The sequence below is a fragment of the Myotis daubentonii genome, chromosome 10 (assembly GCF_963259705.1).
Source record: "Myotis daubentonii chromosome 10, mMyoDau2.1, whole genome shotgun sequence".
NCBI lineage: Eukaryota > Metazoa > Chordata > Mammalia > Chiroptera > Vespertilionidae > Myotis > Myotis daubentonii.
Window position 1 is genome coordinate 7,902,282 of NC_081849.1, and position 18,480 is coordinate 7,920,761.

At 44.1% G+C, this 18,480-nt stretch overlaps 4 protein-coding genes and 1 pseudogene across 4 annotated transcripts in view; 2 read left to right on the forward strand and 3 right to left on the reverse strand.

Moving 5' to 3' along the window:
• The window catches only part of LOC132211255 (GTPase IMAP family member 4-like), a 33,277-nt pseudogene extending 16,540 nt beyond the window's left edge, over positions 1–16,737 (reverse strand).
• The window catches only part of LOC132242643 (GTPase IMAP family member 4-like), a 192,308-nt gene that overhangs the window by 119,045 nt on the left and 54,783 nt on the right, over positions 1–18,480 (forward strand). The gene's annotated exons all lie outside the window — the stretch shown is intronic.
• Positions 1–18,480, forward strand: part of LOC132242638 (GTPase IMAP family member 6-like) — a 464,769-nt gene that overhangs the window by 38,196 nt on the left and 408,093 nt on the right. The window lies entirely within an intron of this gene.
• Positions 7,689–18,480, reverse strand: part of LOC132242655 (GTPase IMAP family member 7-like) — a 235,691-nt gene continuing 224,899 nt past the window's right edge. The window contains exon 3 of the mRNA XM_059711585.1: positions 7,689–8,189. The gene's annotated coding sequence lies outside the window, so the exon portion shown is untranslated. The remainder of the gene's footprint in view (positions 8,190–18,480) is intronic.
• Positions 8,190–16,762, reverse strand: LOC132242650 (GTPase IMAP family member 7-like). Its single transcript, XM_059711575.1, has 2 exons — positions 16,649–16,762; positions 8,190–9,121 (listed from the first exon to the last, which is right to left on the reverse strand). Exon 2 carries the CDS (start codon positions 9,078–9,080, stop codon positions 8,190–8,192), a length of 891 nt encoding a protein of 296 aa, XP_059567558.1. The 5' UTR covers positions 9,081–9,121; positions 16,649–16,762.

The following is an 18,480-nucleotide window of genomic DNA, read 5'->3' on the forward strand; positions in this document are numbered from 1 at the left end:
TCTGGGACTGTTGGTTCCCAACTGCTCGCCTGCCTGCCTGCCTGCCTGCCTGCCTGCCTGAATGCCCCTAACCGCTTCTGCCTGCCAGCCTGATCACACCCTAACCACTCCTCTGACATCCAATTGCCCCCAACTGCCCTCCCTTACTGGTCTGATTGCCTCCAACTGCCCTACCCTACCTGCCCGGTCATCCCCAACTGCCCTCCCCTGCTGGCTTGGTCCCCCACAACTACCTTCCCCTACCACCCTGGTTCTTCCCAACTGCCCTTCCCTGCTGGCCTGATTGCCCACAACTTCCCTCCTCTGCCGGCCATCTTGTGCCCACATAGTGGCAGCCATCTTGTGCCCCACACAGCCTGTTTGGTCATCCGTTCAGATTTTTCCGTCACTTAGCCTTTTATATATACAAGCTAGAGGCCTGGTGCACAAAAACTTGTGCACTCGTGAAGGGGGAACCCTCAGCCTGGCCTGTGCTCTCTCGCAGTCTAGGACCCGTCAGGAGATGAACACCTGCTGGCTTAGGCCCGCTTCCCGGCCCTGATTGGGACTGGGTGAGATGGATCAGACACACCCTGGAGCCCTCCTGCGGTCCCGCCCCTGACCCAATTGTGCACCAGTGATGCCCCTCGACTTGGCCTGCACCTTCTCACAATCCAGGACCCCTCAGGGGATGTTGGAGAGCCTTCATTTTTCAGATATTTAATTTTTAATTTTTATTTATTTATTTATTTTTAAAATATATTTTATTGATTTTTTTTTTACAGAGAAGAAGGGAGAAGGAAAGGAGAGGGATAGAGAGTTAGAAACATTAATGAGAGAGAAACATCGATCAGCTGCCTCCTGCACACTCCCCATTGGGTACGTGCCTGCAACCAAGGTACATGCCCTTGACTGGAATAGAACCTGGGACCCTTGAGTCTGCAGGCCGACACTCTATCCACTGAGCCAAACCAGTTAGGGCGATACTTCGTTTTTTATATTTGCTTAAAAACATAGATGAGACTGCTGTTTAAAATCACATGTTGGTTCCAAAACTCCTGGGAATAACCTGCAACTGGCCCCCATACAGAGGGCAGGGAGAGACTCAAAAGAGAAGCAGGCCATGGCAGATGGGTAGGTGGTAGTTTAATATGAAATTTACTTACAAGGCTTGTCTTGGGTGGCCCAAAGACAAATCTTCTCTGCACTTGCCTGCCAGATTTGAAAAAATTATGTAACTGGGCTGAGTCAGGTACACCATCCAAGTGGTCTCAACAATACATTACTGTCTCAAGGCTCTGTCCTTGAGGCAGCTCCTGGGAGGGAAAAGGCAAACTGAAAGCCCATTTGGTCCATGCTTCATGTCAACTGGAGGTCACATCTTCTCCATGACCTTCCCTAGTGTAACAGGACACAATGGATTCAAAGGAACACAGTCTTGGTGGGAGAAAAAGTTTTATTTTCAGTTGTAACATGTAAAGGAGACAGGGAAATACTTTTCAAAGCTCTGCTTCTCCTAAGGGAGGCTTAACCATCGTTTATATACATGGTTTGATTAATTACATGTTAATTTTTTCTTTGTAGCTGGCTAAACTCATCAGTAGTCATTCAGGTCAAGTTCATGACATTGGAACTCCTCTGCAAAATACTGTGCCACATTTTAGCATTTAGTAAGAACTGCTCAGACTTGAGACTCTTGTACATCTATCACCAACACTCATCCATGGTGACTGGCTTTCACAATTTCATATGCCACCCCCTTCTTCTGCAATGTGCCCTGAGAGGTCAGCAAGGAGATTCAAAAGCATGGAAATGGCTCTTTTGGTGACTGCTCTCTCATATGTCATATCAACAATACAATCACAAATGAAAACACAGGTTAAAACACCAATTCCCAAAACCAGGGATAGCATTTTCCACTCAGAACACCATGACCCAAACCACTGACTTTGCAAATTTCAGGACGTCTCAGATCTCTGGAACTTTTTTGTCAAGAGCCCCATACCATTGTGGTACCCTATAAGGCTCAACAAAGGCAATGGCTATTTCATATGGATGATAAATGGCCTTTTTCATTCCTGGGCTATCACAGTACAGTAGACCCTCATTACCCATCTAATAAACTCATACAATTTTTTACAGAACATTCCTTTATTTTCCCCAAGGTAGTCAAGACTCAACCAATTTCTCATGCAGTTCTGGTGTTTACTGATGGTTCTAATAATGGCACAGCTGCCCTAGTTATCAATAATCAACCCTTTGTTTTTCAGACTAACCACACTTCAGCACAACACGTGGAGCTCGAAGCAGTACATCAAGCATTATGCAAACTTTCCACTCAATCTTTTAACCTTTACTCAGACTCTCGTTATATTGTAAATATTATAATTCACTTAGAAACTGCTAATTTACATGACACTGACCGATCCGGAGTGATTATTCTCTTACTACAGGTTCAAGCTTTACTCAGGAAACGTTCTCACCCTTGTTTCTTTGGCCATATACGAGCTCATACAGATTTACCTGGATCTCTCTCTGAGGGAAATACTTATGCTGATCAACTTACTAAAACTGCCTATCTAATATTATCTCCTTTAGGTACAGCCAAAGCCTCACATTCTCTCCATCATCAAAATGCCACTGGCCTACGTCACCAGTTTGGAATCACAAAGAAACAGCCTCAGCAAACTGTTAAACTCTATCCTCAATGCCCTTTAACCGCATTCACTCCTCCCACAGAAGGAGTCAATCCGCGAGGCTACAAACCAGGCCAATTATGGCAGATGGAAGTAACCCATATTCCATCTTTCAGAAAACAAGCTTATGTCCATGTTTCTATTGACACTTTTTCTGGTTTTATTTTTGCATCCCCTCGTACAGGAGAAGCCGCTAAAAATGTTATTGCTCACTGTTTACAAGCTTTTACTTTCCTAGGCATCCCCCATACCATTAAAACTGACAACGGTCCATGTTATGCCCAGATTTCAAGATCCCCAAAAGCCCACCAGGGAGCCAGCCGAGTCCGATGCAGAAGCAAAGAGTCTTTATTCGAGCTAGCTCAGCCCCCTGACCACACTCACCGACGCAACGGCAAGCCAAGTGGCAGAGAGAGAGAGAACTCTGTGTGGAGAGGGGTTTTATAGGGGGGTTGGAGTAAGGGGAGGAGAAAGGACTCTGGGCCCTGCCTATTGTCCAGGTGCAAGTCCGTGTCTTATTACACAGGATGTGGTCATATCTATGGCGCGCACTTCCCTTGATTGTCATTGGTTAGTTTAAAGAAGTCCTGGGTGTGGCTAGCAGAGGCTTAGGCTTCCGGGAAGAAGCTCCTTGCCCAGCACATGGCTGCCCCAAAATGGAGGATCCAGGGTAAGATGGAGGGCGTAGCCCTTACCCTGAGGAAAGATGGAGGGTGTAGCCCTCGCCCTTTCAGTCCAGCCTACACAAATACGGCATTCCAGAAGTTTTGTGCTACTTTTTGAATCCAGCATAAAACAGGCATCCCATGCAATCCTCAAGGGCAGGGAATAGTTGAGCAAGCTCATCAGACTTTAAAAAGGCAAATTGAAAAAATAAGGAAGGGGGAGTATGTAGATACTTCTGCTAACTTACTTAACAGAGCTCTTCATTCCCTTAATTTTTTAAATGGTGATGCTCAGGGCAAAGCCGCTTCAGAGCGACAGTGGTCCTCACTGTCCAGATCCCACCCTTGGGTACAGTGGAAAGACTTACTTACAGGACAATGGCATGGCCCCAACCCTGTTCTGATATGGGATCAGGGGTCTGTTTGTGTATTTCCTGAAGGGGACTCTGATCCCCGTTGGATCCCCAGTCACTATGTCCGGCCCTTTCAAGGTCAAGATGTAGGACGAAGTGGAACAAGAACTCACTCCACCATTCAAGAGGCTATGAATTGGTCCACTAGCACCCACCACTGCCACAGAGATCACGGACGACCTGGAGGAAATCTCCACCAACTTGGGGACAGTTGAAGAAGCTGACAATGGAGGCTGAGGCCATGGTCGTTTGCCAAGGACCACAACGAACTGCTGAGACTTTGTTTCTAGCCATGCTGTCAATTTTGGCTGTTCAGGTCTGTGATGCTCAGATTCCATACTGGGCATACATTCCATATCCGCCCTTTCACAGGGCTGTTACTTGGGATGACCCCAGCGTTCCTGTTTTTGTTAATGATACAGATATCATGGGCCACCCAAGTTCAGATCATCTTACTCCTCAGTGGCTGGGAGATTATAGATATGAGGGAAGGTCAACCAGGGTCCCCATATGTTTTACAGCCATTAAATATTGGAATAACTGTCTTACTGTAGAAGCTTCACCAAGGTATACCCATGGCATTAGCAGAGGTGGAGATCCTGAAGAGTATGAGGGGTAGATCCCATGAGAATGGTTCCTTACTATATATGGCCTGCCTGACATCACCCATACTGTCTCTCAGGGTATCCCACCCAAGTTGCCTCCATGTTTGTATAATGGATACAGGCTATTTCTGAAGTATCCACCTTGGCAGCATTGCTGTCATGAGTTGTCTGTGGTACATACTCCCATTAACAATTCATTTCAGTTACTTGATTGGTCCTATTCCAACCCGCTATCTAGCAGAAGTAGTTTTAAGGCTAGAGAGACTCCTGGAGGCTGGGTAGAAGAGATACTCACCACCAAGCGGGGAGGAGTACAGTTAGAAATATTTAAGCTCATGGCCACTTTAGGTAGCATTTCTTTGCATCATGATACCTTACAGTGATCACAGGTCTTACTGCTTGTGTACCTCCTCCTTACCTTCTCCTTATTGGAATTGTAGATATTGTACTTAAGGGCAACTTGTATACAATTTCTTGTACTCATTGCAACTTGTTTAACTGTGTCTAGATACAACTTTGGTTATGAGGTGGTTATATTACATCAACCTTCCTTTGTCATGCTCCCAGTTAATATTACTGGGCCTTGGTACAGGGATACAGGCTCCCAGGTATTAAGAGAACTGAATGATTTGCTAAGCCACCCTAAGAGGTTCATCGAGTGCTTATTGCTGGCCTCGTGGCTCTATCCCCCTCATTGCTACTGCCACTACTGCAGCCATAGCTTTAACCCAAGAAATACACACAGCTCATTTTGTGGATGGCTTGGTGAAGAACATTTCGGATGCCTTAGGAGCTCAAGAGCTCATAGATAAGAAAATAGAACAAAGGCTCAATGCACTAGAAGAAGCTGTGCTCCTTATAGGAGATCAAATGCACAGCTTGAAAGTGCATTCTACCCTTCAGTGTCATGCTGAGTTTGATTGGATTTGTGTCACCCCTAAGATATATAATGGTACTATGTGGCATTGAGATTGAGTTCGCAACCACCTGTTAGGAGTTTGGGATCAGACTAACTTTACTTTAGATATCAGTAGATTACATGGAGAGATTCAAGCTATTAATGATACAGGTTCTGCTCTGTTGCCTCCTAGCAAAGTAGCACAGAATATTTTTAATGAAATTCAAAGCCTTATGTCCTTTCATGGATTACAGTCTTTTATTTGGTCTCTATTAATTGTCGGTATTCTTGCTCTCATTATTCTCTGTTTACTTCCAGTCTGCTTCCGAACCATCGGATCCAGCATCTGATCCCTGCAAATAGGACTACATGAACTTTGCCTAAAAAACAAGGAAGGGGGATCTGTTGGAGACCGGGTGTAAGCTGACACGGTCCTTGCACCTGAAGGGGCTAGTAAGGCTGGGACCCTTACCCACACAGTTTTCCCAGACTTGTTTGGATGGCAGTTATCATTAGAATGACAGCAACCTTTGCAGAATGAGAACAGCCTTTCATGGCTTACCAAGAAGTCTGTAACTATTTACTGAGATTTGCTGTACCTAGAATTGTCCTTCTGCTCTGTCTCTCCCTTAGAGATTAAGAGGAACAAAGAATACATTCCTCTTGAACGACCTCCTATTCAGTGTTATGTGTATAAAAGGCATTGCGTGGTTAATAAACTTACTGCAATTCCTCAATTGACCTGTAGTCCTCCTGATCCCATTCTCCTGTCTTTCTTTCTTTTCTCAATTCCCACCTCCCTACCTCAGCCAGGTTCAACCTGTCAGGCTGGCCCTGACAGCTAGGTACCTTAAAAAGAAAAGAGAGAGAAAAACAATACGAAAATGTCATAACTCCCGGATGTCCATGTGTTACTGGACAGGGACCAGCCCAAAGTGGATCTGCCTCAGGCTGGCCTATAGTGTGTGGGTTCTTTTCTTTTTTTAAAAAAAATTAATCTTTATTCTTGAGAGTATTATATATGTCCTCTTTTTTACCCTATAGTGTGTGGGTTCTTGATTTGGTGCAGGAAAGATTTCAAAACACAAGTCCAGGTGATTTTGAGAGTATGTTTATTAAAGCTGGGGACAGTAAAATAAAAAAAGGGATTAGGGTAGAAGAAGCCACAGCAGAGCACCTAGGTGGGGCTGCTTTGGCTCTGGAAATGTTATAGGAAAGAACTGAGCCAAGGTGGGGCTGCTTCATCTCACTGGGAAGTCAGGGAAAAGGGGGCCTTGGGGATGGGATCAGGGTCTGAGCCTGGGTCCAGCTGCCACTGCTCTGCTGGCTGCAAGTCTCTCATGGAGACCCTTAGCATTAAGGAAGAAATAAAAAGTTCATGCTTGATTGGTTTGGTTCAGTGGCTAGAGCGTCGGCCTGTGAACTGAAAGGTCTCAAGTTCAATTCCAGTCAAGGGCATGTACTTTGGTTGCGGGAACATCCCCTATAGGAGATGTGCAGGAGGCAGCTGATCCATGTTTCTCTCTCATCGATGTTTCTAACTCTATCTCTCTCCTTTCAACTCTGTAAAAAATCAATAAAATATATTTTTTAAAAAGTTCATGCCTGATAAAGGGGCATGGGACTGCTCTAAAGCAGTGAGCTTTTGTCCTGAGTGCTTTCTATCCCTATCCCTTGTTGTTTTTTCAGCTTTCCAGGTGCATTTTTAATATGCTGATGCATCAAAATGAGTGTATGGTAGAGTTTGGAATTATTCTTTGATCTGTTTTAGTTTTATCTTAAGTCTGTCTGGCTTTAATGGGTTTTTGTTATTTGTTCCCTGACTTCTTCTACCCTTGGGTTTGGCTGGCACAAATGGCCTTAATTGGCTCTTTGTGCTCCACTTCCCAGACCAGGGTGATATAAGCTATGTATCCTCTGGTTAGGGAGGACAGTATAATCCATTTGCTTTTAAGTGTCCTTGGTTGGGAAGATCAGGTCTTGTGATTCACAAGCTGGCTGCAAGACACCCAAACAGATAGGCCTTGTGTAATTTTCTTGTCTCAGTTTCCCCTTCCCACTTGCCCAGGAAATTACCTAGCATCTTACTATCCTGCCTCATGTGGACAACAGAACTATCTTGCTGGAGAAGCCTGCTGCTTCACTAACAAGGGGCTCAGACACATGGACTAAAATAATGTGCATCACCAGTGGTGCTAACACTGATATATGAAGGATTTCTCATTTGAATTGTCCTAAATTGAGCCTATGAAATCTCCATAATATATTATTCCATTATTATACCAATTTTCTAACTTATTCAGTTTGTTGGCATTGTGGGGATTGGTGGGAAATGAGCTGGGAGGATGCTTCTGGTTAGCTGTCACTGCATAACAAACCATCCAGAGCCTAGCGGTTTAAAGCAACAACAATCACTTATTTTTCTCCTGAAACCTAGGCAGAAATGCAGTGGGGGTGGCCCATCTTTGCTCTTTGCAGCTTCACCTGAGATGGCTCAGTTGGCAGCTAGAGAATCTGCTTCCATCTTGTCCTACTCGCATGGCTGGCAAGTTGTTTCTGCTCGCAGAAGGAAGATCAACCAGGGGAGTGAGCCAGTGATTTCATGTCCTCTTCATGTGGACTCGATGGATAACTTGGGCTTCCTCAACACATGATGGCCAAGGGCCAAGGGAACATATTTCAGAGAGCAAGGAGGCATCCTCCCTATCTAACTTTAGAAGTCATAGCCATCCACTATTTGCCAAAGCAGACACAAAGTCCATGGAATTGCAAGGCAGTGGCACAGACCTTTATAACTCAACAAAAGGAAAAGCAAGCTCAGATTATAAGAAGAATAGGTGGGATAGAAGATAATGTTATAACCATTTTTTTGAAAATACAATCTACCACATTAACAAATCATGGTAAATTAAAAAGAAAAAAGAAAATTTACACTATGTGAAAAACCTATGCCATAGTTTTAAAAGCATATTTTTAATCCTTTGTACAATATCTGCAAGTATATTCTTTTCAGCTTCTTCCCTTATATCTTTAATTCGTTCTTCATACTTCATCTTTAGGACTTTTATTTTTTTCTCTTTAGCTTCCTGTGATATTTTCTTCTGATTACATAGATCTTCTGTTAGTTTAATTTCCGTCTCCAATTGCTCAGCATAGATTTTCTTCAAGGCTTCTGCCTGGCGTTTCAGCTTTTCATCTGTGTCCTTGTATATGGCATCAGAAAAGTGACTCCCTCCGTTCTTTCGCACCATTTTCTCTATTATCACCACCAGCTCCTGCAGTTGAGCTTCCTTCTCAGCTTTATCTGCATTCTGCTTGTTATTGAAGGCACAGCAGCGGGACCCACACTCCTCGACGATGGTTTTTAGGTCCACATCTGATTCCTGTAAAAAGTCACTCAGTGTCTTACCATCCAAATCATCTTTGCGAGTGAACAACATGATCATGTGCTTCATGGCCAGCTCCCCAAAGATGGCCTTGATCAATGCAACCGTTCTCTGTTCCTCCTCCGTGTAGCGGCCGAGCTGTAGTACCAGGATGATGGCATGAGGCCCAGGGCAGGAGAAGAGGACACACCTGCTGATTTCCTCACAGGTGGTCTGCAGTTTCTCCTTGGTGTCAAAGAGCCCTGGGGTGTCCACGACAAGAAGGTTCCTCCCCTTCCATTGGCGTTCTGCTTTCTGACATTTCTTGGTAACAGCGTGGGGAGCAATTTTAGATTCAAATTCTCTTTTCCCAATGATGGTGTTTGCTGTTGCACTTTTCCCACTTCCAGTTTTCCCCACCAGAACAATCCTCAGAGTGTTGTCCTGAAGACCAGCCATGTTTGTTTCAAGAGGTTCTGTGCTTTAGGCTTCCACAAGACCTTATGGAAGGGAGGAGAGTGGAGAAAGGTCAATTTAGCTAAGTGGGAACCATTCCCAACCCCTTTTCTTCATTCTTTTCCTCCATGAAAACTTGTAATGGTCTATTACTCATTACAAGAATGGAGAGATGACACAGTTCAATTATTATGGAAGAAATAATAGAACAGAGTCTCCCCACAAAAGAGTACATGGTCCAGATCCTTTCACAGGGGAACTCACTTCAAGCTTTAAGGATCTGATCATCTCAATGTGATGTGAGTTATTCCTGGTCATATTTAAAAAAGAGGGAAATCTTTCAATTCTTATATGAATCAAGTGTTATATTGATCCCAAGGCTACCAAAGACTTCACCAATAAGTAAAGCTACAGATGTGTCTCATTTGGAAATATTAATACAAAATTTTTAAATATATTATTTGACACTAAAAAAGTTATACCCCATGATTTTATGATTTATTTCAGAAATACTAGGATGACTCATTATTGGAATTTTGATCAGAAGCTTTTCCCCTATAAGTGATAAAAAGTGGATTATAAAGTCTTTGTATGAAGAAAAGAATAGATACTTCCCTAACATGATTTTATATAACTAAAGTTAATTTCTGAGTCAGCATCTTTTTTCATGCAGGTGACAAACAGTGGGTTATAAAGTTAAGTATCACATTATAAACTTCAAATAATGGATTATAAGGTTCATTTGGATGAATAAAAAAGAAAGTTATCTGGACCTATTAAGAAAAACAACAAGAAGAGAGGACTAGCTCTTCCAGGTGTCAAGCATCATAGTTTCTATGATTAAAGCACTATGATGTTCGTTCATGGATAGAGAGAACAGTGAAATAAAAGCAGAAAATTCAGAAATAGACCAAATTAATCAGACTCTATTCATTTATATTCCATTCCATTATGTTACAGTTAGATTCAGTAAGGCAGCATCTCATGTCAATGGGAGGAAGATGGATTAATAAAGCAACTTTGAGGTAACTGTAAACCATTTGGAAAAAGATAAAACTACATTTATTCCCTCATGCCATTCAAGTTCCAGATCGATTAGAAGTTTAAATGTAAAAAACTAATCCATATAAATAATAGAAAAAGGCATGGGTAATTTTTTTTTTGTAAAATAGGGAAAATATTTATAAGATTTGAAAAAGAATAAGGAAAAGGATTAATAAGTATGATTACATGAAAATCTCACACATAATCTAGGACAAAAAAAATCATAGACAAATTAAAGCAAAAATGTCACACCAGGGAAAGAAACATTTTCCAACTTATATAAAAGGGGTGAATATTTCTGTTATAAGGCACCACTGCACTCGGACCAGCCAAGGTGAATATTTCTGTTATAGGTGTAAAAGATCAATCGAAGGACTTACATGCATGCATATAAACATAACCATTGGACACAAGACACTGAGGGGTTGGGTAAGAGCTTGTGCCGGGGTAGGGGAGGCCAGGGGAAGGTCAATGGGGAAAAAAAGAAGACATGTACTACTATTTGTAATACTTTAAAAAGGAAAATAAAATTTAAAAAATTTAAGAATAACAGAAACAAAAACCTTACAACTCAATAGAAAATGGACCAAGATATAGAAATAAACACCCAGAGAAAAAGAAATTAGTGTGTCTTGAATATATCAAAATATATTAACATACACTCATAATAGGGAAAATAAATCAAAGCAGAAAAAGTAAAATAAATTAAAATTACACCTCTATTTCTGAGGTGAGATACTATTTCTCACCTCTAGGTTAGGCAACAATCCAAACATTTGCTGGCCTAATCTGTAGGTAAAGGTATGGGAAAAGCAGGGCCTCTCCTGCATGGCTGGTGAGAATGGAAAAACAGTCCAAACTCTACAGAGAAATTAGCACTGTGCTGCAAAAGTAAATAGGCATTTTCCCTTTGATTATCAATCCCCAATTTTAGGATTCTTCCTAAACTACACTGACAAAAGTATAGAAAAAAAATGCATAAACCTATTTATCGCATCATGATTTGTAAAAGCAAAAAACCAAAAACCTATAAAATGGCCATTTGTAGGAATAAACTAAGGTATATTCACATATATTACAGTGAAGTACTATCCAACTGTGAAAAGGAGTGAGATGTGTCTCTATGTACCAGCATGGAGAGATCTCCAGGATGTATCATTAAGTGAAACAAAGCAAAACAGAAAAACAAAGTGAAGAAAATAATGTAGAATTTACCTACCATTTCTCTAATAAGAGGAATGTGAATTACATATATAAAACAAAATATATTTTTTTTCATATATATGAAAAGGTAATAGCAGGATACTCTGAAAACTAAACCAACAAAACATTATTTACATGAGAATGGGAGAAGCAGGGTAGAGGTGACAGGGACAGAAGCTGGAAAATGGATGTCTTTGTTACACTAAGATTTCATAGCTTTGATCTTGAAATCATGTAGGTAGTTTACATAATTATACAACAAAAGTTATGTTTTAAGATATTGAAAGCAAATGAAACAAACAAATCTAATTGCATTTTGTATGGTGGATAAACCACATTAGAAATTGGTCTAAGTAACTTGAAAATGCAATAATTTCATTGTGCATATCTAGAAGGATTGTACTAGACCCCCCCACCCCCCACCCCCGGCCAAAAAAAATTCAAAACCTGAATTAAAAATGTTTTCCAAAAAATCCTATTTTTAGTGTTTTCTGTGTGTGTGTGTGTACTTTTGAAGTCCATTGAAAAGGCATAGAGTTAATGATGAGCCCAGTGACAAAGAGCACCCTTAGTGCCCGGAGTGTAGTCTTCAAATGCCACTCATTCCCATCAAACAATTAGGGCTCTAAGGAGAAAGTATTGATTTTAGGAGTAGGCAGGAAATATCTGAGTTGAGTCTACACTCTCTTGTCAACTAGAAAGCCAGGATGCTCTAAAAATTCTCCAGGAATTTATCAAAAGGACTTATGAGACAACTTCAAGAGAATCCAACTGGACAAAGATGTGACAATTTGAGTATCAATAATAATCCTATCTAATAAAAGAGAAGCATGGTAATTGGCGTACAACCGCTACCCTTCCCATAGGCTAATCAGGGTGATATGCAAATTAACTGCCAACTAAGATGGCGGTTAACCACCAACAAAGATGGCGGCTAATTTGCGTACTGCAGGCAGGATGGGACAGCGCCATCCTGCCTGACCCTCCGCCATCCAGGCCTGCTATCTGTGACCTGGATGGCAGGCGACCCAACCCAGGGCTGGTGGGGCGTGACCGCAGCTGTCCCCAACTGGCCAAGACCCCAACCAGCTCCCCAAGGGCAGACCAGGGCTGGCAGGGCAGCTGCGGCGTGTGCCTGCAGTCACGCTCCCAACCCGCTCTCCTGGTAGAGCGGGTTGGGGCGTGACTGCAGGCGGAGGCCCCGACCCGCTTTTGCCCGCAGACCGCCAAGCCCCCTATGTGCACCCTGGGTGCGGGGGGGGCTTGGTGGTGCGAACAAGCCGCCTAAACCACACCCCCAGCCGGGACCCCAATGTGGGGCCCAGGGCGGGCGGGGCCTCCGCAGCTGCAGTGTTTGGACCCAGGCCTCCAGCCTGCCCTGGGCTCTGCTCCAGGGGCTGGGGGCCTGGGGTTTACTAAACTTTACTGGAGCTGCTCCCCACACTCCAGCTCCTGCCCCAGAACCACACTGACCGCATCAAGGCTCCTGGCAGCTTCCTGACAGGTGGGCGGCAGGAGAGCTGAGTAGAGCGGGACTGCAGGGAGCCAAGCTCCTGGGGGTCTGAGGAGAGAGCCTGAAGGTAGAGGAACCTTTGGCAAAGCGGCTGCCAGGAGCCTCGGCCATGGGGTCTGCAGGCGCGGACAGGCCTCCCCCTGATGGGCGATCCTGGGCAAGCGCCATGGCTTCGGGAGAAGAGGCTGGCCAGGAGGCAGGCGGCCCAAGGAGGCAGGCAGCCCAAGGTGGGGTGCACTGGAGAGGGCTCAGGCCTGGGCAGGGTGCTGGCGGGGGGCGGGGGGGGGGGGCTCTGCCTCGCCTGCAGAGAGTCAGGTTCTGTATTGGCCCCAACAGGCGGGAAACAAGAGGCAGGCGATGACTGCAGGCTTGGAAGGACTACCTGGCGGGCGAAGGGGCGCAGACTCTCAGCCCTGAGGTGGGGGTGGAGGGGCGGCGCCACCTCAGTGGAGGAGCGCCCCACTGCTGGGTGCCCCACTGAAGCGGTTTGGTGAAGCTCCTGGTGCTGACCGGGCCTCACCGGGGCCTGCACACTTGAGAGGCCAGGACTCCTGCTCCTGCGTTGGCCCAAAAACAAGCCTGCGCCGCCCCGCCCCCAGTTCTCGCCCACCACATGGGGGTGCACACCTGCACAGTGAGTGCAAGCCTACCACCTGCTCCCCAGAATGGGGGGCAGTAAAGAATGGGGTGGGGTGGGGGAGAGGAAAGAAAGTGGAGCATCCATGATGAAGAGGTGCTGGAGAATGAGGCTTGGAAGCCTCACGGGGAGGTTTGTTCTGTTTGCCCTGCGGCTGTCCCTTAGGAAAGATGGAGAGCCGGCTGTGAGGGCTCCCTGCGTGAGGAGTCCAGTTTCATAGCCAACTGGAATTGGCTTCAGTTTCCTGCTCTGTAAAATGTGTTAAGCGTGTCCCAGTGCCTTCACTGAGCTTTGCGGGCCAATTGAGATACTATATAAAGAAAAGGAGGGAAGAAGTGAGAAAGAAAAGGAAGGGCAAGCAACACAAAAGGAAGATTGATAGGAACCTGTAAACCTATTGTCACTTAAATAGGAAATAGCATCAACAGTGTTGTAATGATGGTATGAAGCCAGGTGGGTACTGGAAATATCAGGTAACACTTTGTAAAGTATATGGTTGCCTAACCACTATTCTGTAACTAATAAACCTGGAACTAATACAAAATAATATTGGATGTAAATAAATGAGAATAGAAGTGAAATTTTTCTAAATTTCAAAGTTTAAATAAAGGCTGTAAAAGGAAGGAAGGGGAGAATAAAAACAGTGTTTTTCATTTTACCACTTTATTGTCTTTTCAGTATATGAAAAAGACAGTTGTCTTTATATGGTGCTTTTATGCTTTTCTACGTCATTATCTCATTTGATGTTCAGGGCAATTTAAAGACAAGATAATTATTCCCTCCACTATTCAAAGAAAGGAAATCCTGGTGCCTGGCCCCAATGATTCAATCGTCAATCCCTTATTGTAAAGCAGGGTTAGTGAAATTTTCTATGAGGGGTCATATCTATACTAATAAAAGCCTTGGGGGTGATCTGGCCAGCAGGGGAGGGCAGTTGGGGATGATCAGGCCAGCAGGGGAGCTGTTAGGGGGCGATCAGGCTGGCAGGCTGAAGCACTTAGGGGCAATCAGGCAGGCACACAGGTGAGTGGTTAGGAGACAGCGGTCCAGGATTGTGAAAGGGATGTCCAACTGCCGGTTTAGGCCCAATCCCGGCAGTCGGACATCCTGGGATCAGGCGTAAACCAACAGTTGACATCCCCCAAAGGGTCCAAGATTGGAGAGGGTGCAGGTTGGGCTGAGGGACACCTCCTCCCGTGCACGAATTTCATGCACCGGGCCACTAGTTCCAATGAATCAAATGTACCAAATATGTTGAAATCCATCAGTTCATAGCAAGGCCTTCTTCTTTTTTCCCCCCAATATATTTTATTGATTTTTTACAGAGAGGAAGGGAGAGGGATAGAGAGTTAGAAACATCGATCAGCTGCCTCCTGCACACCCCTTACTGGGGTACATGCCCTTGACCGGAATCGAACCTGGGACCTTTGAGTCCGCAGGCCGACACTCTAACCACTGAGCCAAACTGGTCAGGGCAAGGCCTTCTTCTTAAAAGTAGTCCATAACCCCATTTGGAGCCTGCGAGGAAAGCATTTTATTGTTCTGAACATAGACAAAAAAAGGGAAAGGATCAAGCCTTTTGATGGAAGTTGACAGCTGCACCCATGAAGTATTCCCACCAAAAATCAGTCAAACCTGAATCTGATCAAATGTCTCCTTTAAAATAAATTCACACAAAACACCAGAACTAGACGAGCAGGTGAAATCACACCATGAGGATGAAATCAACAAAATGTACCTTGCCTGGTTCTGTTGGATAAAAGACTTCCCTTTTCTCACCAGATAAATTTCCCAGAAAGTAACAGGGAAGGTTGGAAACCTACATATTAAGATAAATTTAAGAGAAATCAATCAATTGTGATTTATGGATCTTATTTGGATCTGACTTCAAACAATTTTTTAAATTATGAGACAATCAGAGAAATCTGCATGCAACTGACAATTTTCCAAAATTTCTACTTGCTTTTTGAAGTCTGATTATGTTAATATTTTAAATGGTTTCAAATATTTGCTGAAACAATGTCTGATGAATGCTTCAAAAAAATGTGGGGTGTGTAGGGAGTAGTGAGTACATAGATGAAACAAAATTGGCATCTATTGGTAATCATTGAAGCCTGGTGTAGGTACATGGAAGTTCCCTGTACTAGTCTCTTTATCATTGAATAAGTTAAAAATTTTTCCACAATAAAAATTTAAACCTGTGTAATGAAACCACTATCGAATATTCTATCTAAGCACCCTGATAAATGTCTTATGCATTATCTCACGTACTGCCCCAAAATGCTAATTTTATTTTTCTAACTTTTAAATAAGGACATTGATGTGGCTCAAAAATACTTAGACATTTGCCCATGGTCACGGTGCCAACAGTTATCAGGCAGAGAAGGGATCCAATTCAAAGTCCGTCTGACTACCACTTCCCTCCTAACCACTGCGCACAACACCCTCTTCTTAGTTTCTTCTCAGGCCCATGATTCTAAAATCCCATACAGTAAGAGTTAGATCAAGAGAGGACAGGGAAGGAAGTCCACACTCTTTACAGAATGGAGAACTGGCAGGAAGCCTGTAACTAGGGAAGTTAACAGGAGGGTTTCACATACATTGTTCCTCCAGAATAGCCAACTCTCTCCCCACAACACCCCCTCCTCACTTGACATGTCACACTACTGGGGTCACAGTTTCTACTAAATGATGGGAAGGATTCAGCAACCTGCAGTTTAGATTTCCTCTGCCCTTAGTGATGTGGGCAACCCCTAGAGTCATAACACCCTGGGATCCCGCTTCTTTTTCAGTAAAAAGAGGGAGTTAGACAGGGTTGTCTCTAAATTGCCTTTGAGCTCTAAAGAACTGCCTTGGGGGGCACTCATTTCCTATCCAGGGAAGAGGAGGGCTTATCAGGCAGCCCTCAGTGTCTACCACAGCAGCAAATGCATGAAGGTACACCAGTAAGCACAAATGTGTCTTATTTAAATGAGACGTGTAACATTGTGCTAATAAAACTCCTGACTCCCCTCTCTACCATGTGCCACTACCCTCTGAAAGCACTCTACCCCCCACTGTGCTGCTGGCACAGAAACAGGTCTCTCCTGAGACCAGAGCCCATACCCTGCACACGCCCTGAACCTACGGACCTCACAGCTGTTCCACTCAGGACCCCTTCTCAGCTAGACTCACCTTCTTTACCACGAGTTGATGAGCTCTCAGGTTTTCTCCAAAGAATCTCTTTGAGTGTGGGCTTTTGCTTTGACTGTAAGGATGAAGTGTTTGCATCCTTTTAACCCACTGAGCCAGGAAGCACAGATGGGGTGGAGTCAGTAGAGGAACTGTTTGCCTTTAAAAAGACAGTCATATTGTCCCTAATTTGGTGAGTGCTTCAGATTAGCCAAATTGAAACTTTTTTCTCCTTGTGCCCAATCTCACACCCAAATTTCCAAAGCTATAGTGGGTGTTTTGGGTTATAGTGGTGGATCCACAACACCCTATTAAGTGACCTAAACCTTACCCAGAAAGCCAGGCACAATGTCTGTCATCTTCCCTGGTGTAGTGTGAGACTGTGGGGTTATCCTGGAAGAAGGAAGTTGGGTATGTGACTTCGTGAATCCTTGGGTGTTCACTAGGGATGGTACAAAATGGGTTTTGGGTCTATTCTTTCAGGAGTGTCTCATGTTAATCATTTAGAAATTAACAGGACTCAGGTACAAAGCCAAAGCAGTCTAAACCACTGGAAGCCATGGAGAAAAGAGGAGAGGAGGCCTGGAAAAATATTCTCCAGTAAACATGCACGCTCTCTGTTTTGTTTTGTTTTTTCATATGGTTCTTGCAAAATTGAAAGTTTGTATGACCTGACAACTAAACATGCACCTGAGGAATAGATGCGACTTTCCTTCCTAATCTTCCTACTTTCTCCCACACCAGAACCAGACAGTCAGCTTACTCTAGATTTACCAGTGGATGGATCCATTAGGCTTTGAAAATTGTTTTTAGGTGAGATACAGGCTGCCAAAGCTCTCATGGTTCACAGGATTTTCTAGTGAACCATAAACCATGAACCATCACCATAAAAATACTGAGTTTTTATTATATACTAGTGACCCAGTGCACAAATTCGTGCATATTGAAAGGATATTAATTAGAAGGTGGCCGGCAGGGCAGGACTGGGTTGGACAGGCTGACATGCCCTGGAGCCAATTTCCTGTGGTCCCTAACCTCCTGCCCACACCTGGGGCTGCACCACGGGCTCCAAGGCATCTGCAGAGTGAGTGGGATCCAACTTGCAGGTAGAGTCTCTGGGACTGTCCTGCAGGGATGGGCTGAAACCAGCTCTCTGTCATCCCCCGAGGGGTCCTGGAGTGTGAGAGCTCGTTCCTCTCTGGTTCCAGGGTGTGTCACCCAAGAACTGCAGCTGCCAAGTCATGGCAGTTCAGCAGCTCCTCTGCTGAACATCTTCCCCCTGGTGGTCAGTGCACATCATATGCTCTGGCTGGTTGGATGGTTGCATGGCTGTTTAGCATTTTATATATACAGATTTTGTTCACTAGGTTGAGAAATTTGATCAGTCGATGTTTCAGCATCAGGATAGGTACTAAGAGAACCATATGTGGCAGGAAGTAGTGAACAATAGTGTGGTTACTAATGGAGCGAAACAGCTGGCTTTGGAAACTATGGTGTTAATAACCATATCCTTGGACCAATTATTGGTGTTAATGACTTGGGTTACATTGAAGGGCCCCAGATGACAGTTTTTTGACTTCCAATAAAGACACAGATCAGGACCAACTATGTAATTTGCCAGGACTGGCACAAATAGAAAATACCAGGTCCTTTGTTGAAAAATCGTGAAGCATTTCAAGATGATATTACAAAGCATTAAACCATGTAAGGGTCCCCTCTAATCACTAGGCCTGTACAGCTCTACAGGTCACACACCCAGGAAACTCACCTTGACAGGCTGCCATATGAGTTGAGAGCAGAGCCATAACCACATCTCCTGCTCCAAATATATCCAC